The following is a 5,571-nucleotide window of genomic DNA, read 5'->3' as shown; positions in this document are numbered from 1 at the left end:
ATGGCAAAACGGTGCTGTAATCAGGGGCGTACAATTTCGTTTCAATGATACACTTTCATGCAACATTTGAATGAGTCACTTCAAGTGTTTCATACATTTTTCTAATGACTCGGTCGTTAAAAAAAACTTTTCCACTCATCGTAGCACTCGGTAGTCTCCCACCCGGTCGCATTGCTTGTGCTTCACCCGCCAGAGCGTTAGTGTCTCACTGGTGCGCGCTAGTCTCTCAATGGTTACGGGCGCCTGTTAATTGGATTTAAGTGGTCGAATTTGTTATCCTCTTTCATAAAACATAATTATCATTCTATTGGCGTGCACCACTATTTAAAACTGTGGTTTAAATAGTGTTTTTAGCATGTTGAAGTATTTCAATGACTCATAAATGAAACGAAAATCCAAGTGTATCATCCCATGTTTCATACACACTTGTTTCTGTAGCAGCAACGAATGAGTGTGTTGCTGGGTGAGAGATGAAGCATCACAGCAGTCCGTTCGCATGGGAAACGATTTGCTACAGTCGTCGTACATCATGTTTTCCTTTCGAAATTGCACGACCCTGGCTGTAATATTCTCATAGAAAAGAAAAAAAACGGAGGTAGGGTTGGGACCATTAAATCAAATTTTGGGCAGAAGCACCTTTTTTGGGCACTTGCTGCTACAACTCAGTCAATTTTAAACCGATTGACTTGATTTTTGAAACAAGATTTGCAAAGCGCAATATCTAGCTATGTTAAAAAATTCAAGTCAATCGGTTTGAAATTGACTGAGTTATAGCAGCAAGTGTCCAAAATAGGTGCTCCTGCCCAAATGGTCCCAGACCCTATCACACTTCGAGGAACTCCATGTTCCGGCATAAATTTCCTGCTCATTGGGGAATGGCCATCTTCCAGAACGCGATTTCAGTCTTAGCAAAGAACATAGGTATTTCTTGAATGAAGACGTGAACCGTTTATAGCCAGACTCTACAACCCTACAAATGAACGAAACTTAAAGAACCCAATTTCATGAATCTAACCTTCACCCCATAGCATGATGCGACCAAAATCATCCTTAGAAATGGCATTCCAGAAAACGTGATAATACCACCTACATTAAATGCTTTGACATTCTGTCAGTATTAAAAGTTTTCTAAGGAGTTGAGAACCGTTCCAATTTTAAACACATTGCTTCCATTTTAAAATGTACAGTTGGAGGAGCATGCCTTCATACGCTAGACAGTCAAGGGACGTACGGATATAATGGCATTAAGGAACAATTGCTAAAGCGCATAACACGCCTATATTAAATTATGCATTCTAATGATCTACGCTTTACAAACCTTTCTCCAGCAAAAATTCTTCAACAATCGTCACAAAATCTCCTTTCAGCTCAATCTGGCCATTCATTTCATTCACCCGCGTGACGATCGATTTCTTAAGCCTCTTCTCTAACAGGTACCGAAGTTCCGCTTCCAGCTGCCAAATGTCACCATCGATACGCCGAACAGTCGTAAGGATTCGCTGGCCACGGAACGTCCGGTGTAAATATACCGGAAGCATGTGATTCTTAGTTCTAGCCACGAAATATTTGAGATCCGGCTTTGGCTGCGGCGGTTTCCAACCCGAAGGATATTCGACTTTGACCTCCGGTGTTGGTACGACACGGGGCGCCAATAGTCTTTCGACATATTTCCACTCCGGGGCGTTTTTGATGACTTCTACTTCGGGGAATTGAGCGATATCTCCCACCGGCTCAGATGAGCGGAAAGAACCATTGCGGATAGGGTTCGAACAGAGCGCCTGATGGACGAGAATAGTTACTAAAAATCCTACTTACTGGAAGGAAAAACTTACCGGAACACTCAAAACTATATTAGATGGCAGGAATTTGTTGAAACCAACAGAATTTTGGCAAACTTTACCAATAAAAATCGAGCGAGCTAACATTTTGAAGCAGTGGCAACGATGTTATCACATCACAATGTTTTTTTATTTGACAGATTGAGCAACAGTGTGGCCAGTTATGCAATTGGTCAAAGCTTATGTAACACTTTTGAAAATATCGTAACGACCATAACGCCAACACCCCAACAAATGATCCACACAAGCAGGGACGCACACCCAAATTTGCACATGCACGCAAAGAAAAAGTTACTCAGAAATGAGTCGCACAAAATTTAATCTCGAAGTACTTCTAGATTGAGTTTAAATAAGGGCGAAAGTAACATGAGAGAGTTCTCTTCATCGACTCTCTCTTCTTCAAATTAAAGTGACAAAATGCAAGTAAGGTTGCACTTTTTGGTCATAAATCGCTAGGTTGCGATGCAATCTAGCGTCTAACTGTAAAAAAGTTCGATTGAATTTGCATCTTGTCACTTTAATTAGCAGAAGAGAGAGTCGATGAAGAGAACTCTCTCATGTTAGTTTCGCCCTTATTTAAACTCAATCTAGACTTATTTAAATACCCTACACTAAAAATAATCCGCATCTAGTTTGTATATGCCGCGCACATAGATTTTTGCAATCAAGCTTTGCACATAAATTTCACTGGCCTTGCACATTGAACCAGATTTCTAGCCCATCTTAGTTTCTACATGCAATGCATATAAATAAGAAAGATCTGTACCTTTTTATTTTAAAGGTCAACCTATTGCATTTTATATGTCATCACAAATAAATACTACGTGTGATTTTCTAGATATAAAATAATTCAAAGTTATTATTTCATGATGAAAATAATGTATTTGGCACTAGAAACTATGGTAACTTTGGGGGTGATTGCTTGAATCTTTCGTTGATAGAGATATCCAACAGGGCTTGTCCGGGCCAAACGAAAAAGCTGCTTGGATGCGGGTGAAAGGACGAGGAGATTCTTTCTGATACGGTGGGAACTCGCCTATGGTGTTATTTGTCAAACTGTCGCCAGACTTTTTCGGTTTCTTCAGGCCGGAGCTTTCTCCCAGGAAGACCCCGGTGGCGCGTCGCAATATAATGTGCAACTCAATTATTGCGCATTTCCCACCCCACTGGACCCCTTTCGCAGTTAGTATAAGTGCGGGATCGTGAATAAAACTGCGATTTTGCATCGAATCGTGTCGGTGTCTTCTGCGCACTTATGCATTACAAAGTGCTGAATAAGTGCGCAGAAGACACCGAAACGATTTGATGCAAAATCGCAGTTTTATTCACGATCCCGCACTTATACAAACTGCGAAAGGGGTCCAGTTGGGTGGGAACTGCGCAATGTGGAGAGCGATGATTACCCTCCGCTACATCCGCGCACCCCTTGAACATCGCAGCATAAACGGCAACCCTGCCGACCAACGAACATCAGTTCGCGCCAATAACTCGCCGAGAGCAAACCTGTATCTTTTTCTCTATTCATTAATTAAATCGTTTATACCGTAGTTTCCGCGTGTTTATTATTCCGCCGGTCTCAATCCGATTCCCCTTCGCTGTGTGTCCACTCGTCGTGACTCTGCTATCGGTCCCCGCCATCAGGTGATGATCCCAGGAAGTGATCAATTGAGACGGAATCGGTGGTGAAAATAATCCGGTCGCTGGCGTCGGTCGGAGTATCGCGAAGAACAAAAGTGTTTGCCTGTGGTAGTGTGAAGTCGCCGTGGTGTCGCCTTGCGAGCGGCAGGCGGAGAAAAAGCTCTGTGAAAAAGCTCTCCTGTGAAGGGCGATTACGATTGCAATCGTTTTTGCTATTATGTTTCCAGTTCAAAACCGAATTAGCGACATTTTTTCTTCGACTTCCGCTGCTTTTGCCTTGCGTTAAACACAATGTCGGAAGTGGGGCGCTGTATTGTACACCTGGTGCTCTATACAGCGCCCCACTTCCGACATTGTGTTTAACGCAAGGCAAAAGCAGCGGAAGTCGAAGAAAAAATGTCGCTAATTCGGTTTTGAACTGGAAACATAATAGTGTTGTGTACGAAGAAGAAGAACCATGTCGGATGCCAAGTTTGCCATAACAAAACTGAACGGCACCAATTGGCAGACATGGAAGGTGCGAATTGAAATGTTGCTACAGCGGGAGGACCTGTGGCACGTAGTGGAAGAACCCGTCCCGGCAGATTATCTCCTGGACGATGAGTGGGTCAAAGCTGACCGAAGAGCGAAGGCAACGATCATTTTGTCGATTGATGACAATCAGTTGCCCATCGTGAAAAACAGTGTTCTTGCGCGTGACGTGTTCGCTTCTCTGAAATCGTACCATCAGAAATCAACGCGATCGGTACGGGTTTCGCTGCTTAAAAAGCTGTGTGCGTCGAATCTGTCGGAACGCGGTAATCTCGAAGAACACTTGCGGGAACTCGATGAACTTTTCGATCGGTTAGATGCCGCGGGTACCGAACTCGATAAAGACACCAAAATCTGTATGATTTTGCGTAGTCTGCCACCCTCCTTCGACGGGATTGTGACCGCTTTAGACAATCGGGCTGATGACGATATTTCGGTTGACATCGTCAAATCGAAATTGATGGACGAGTTCCATCGTCGCTTGGAACGCGAAAGTGCCGGCTCGAAAACGGAAAAAGCGATGCGTTCGGTGGAAAAGTTGAAAGAGAGTCGCGTGTGCCATTTTTGTAAGAAGCCGGGTCACCTGCGCCGTGATTGCCGGAAATATAGGGCCTCAGTGAAAGAAGAAAACGGCTCTAGAAGTGAAAAAGAAAACCCGAAGGCAAAGGCAGTGCACAGTGAGGGACGAAATGTGGCATTTACCGGTGGTGACGAAATGAGCTCGCGCGCGTGGATTGTGGACAGTGGGGCGAGCGCCCACATGACCAATGACCGTGGATTCTTTGACTCGTTGAAAAACTTTGCTGGTGGGTGGATCACGCTCGCCGATGGGAAGAAGACGGAAATCCTTGGAGAAGGTAGTGGGGTGCTTCGCGGAGTGGACGATCGTGGTGAGCCGGTCAGAATCGAAGTGAGTGACATGAAATACGTGCCTGGTCTCGCGACCAGCTTGATTTCGCTGGCGAAGCTAGCCGAGAAGAAACTTGAAGTGAACTTTAACAGTGACGGTTGCCGAATCATGGATGCAGGAGGAGCTGTCGTTGCGACTGGCTGTCGTTACGGTGGCCTGTACTACTTGCGGACGATCGAGGAATCCAACAAGGCGTCGACGGGTGAGCACAACGTAAACTGCCAGCATCAATGGCACCGGCGGTTGGGCCACAGAGATTGGGCCGCCGCTGAGCGAGTCGTCAAGGAAGGCCTTGCTACGGGCATTAAGGTAAGCGACTGTGGTTTACGTCTTGTATGTGAATGTTGTATGGAAGGAAAGTCGGCAAGGCTGCCGTTTCCTCCAGTTACCGAGCGGAAGGCAGATCGGGTCCTCGACATCGTCCACACGGACCTATGCGGCCCGATGAAAACGACAACGCCCAGTGGAAATCGCTACGTAATGCATCTCATCGACGACTATAGCCGCTTCACGGTTACCTATCTACTGAAGCAGAAATCGGAAGCGACGGAGCTCATCAAGGAATACGTGAGATGGACGGAGACCCTGTTTGGAAGGAAGGTTCGCGTGATCCGGTCCGACGGCGGCGGGGAGTTCAACAACAACGAGTTGAAG

The 5,571-nt window shown here is 45.4% G+C and overlaps 1 protein-coding gene across 1 annotated transcript; it reads right to left on the bottom strand.

Moving 5' to 3' along the window:
• Positions 1-1,259: 1,259 nt before the first annotated feature.
• Positions 1,260-1,991, bottom strand: LOC109404433 (large ribosomal subunit protein mL49). Its single transcript, XM_019677308.3, has 2 exons — positions 1,833-1,991; positions 1,260-1,778 (listed from the first exon to the last, which is right to left on the bottom strand). Exons 1-2 carry the CDS (start codon positions 1,923-1,925, stop codon positions 1,311-1,313), a joined length of 561 nt encoding a protein of 186 aa, XP_019532853.2. The 5' UTR covers positions 1,926-1,991; the 3' UTR covers positions 1,260-1,310.
• Positions 1,992-5,571: the final 3,580 nt, after the last annotated feature.

The sequence above is a fragment of the Aedes albopictus genome, chromosome 3 (assembly GCF_035046485.1).
Source record: "Aedes albopictus strain Foshan chromosome 3, AalbF5, whole genome shotgun sequence".
NCBI classification, from domain to species: Eukaryota; Metazoa; Arthropoda; class Insecta; order Diptera; family Culicidae; genus Aedes; species Aedes albopictus.
The sequence above is the reverse complement of the archived record's forward strand: the minus strand, read 5'-3'. Positions and strand labels throughout refer to the sequence as shown.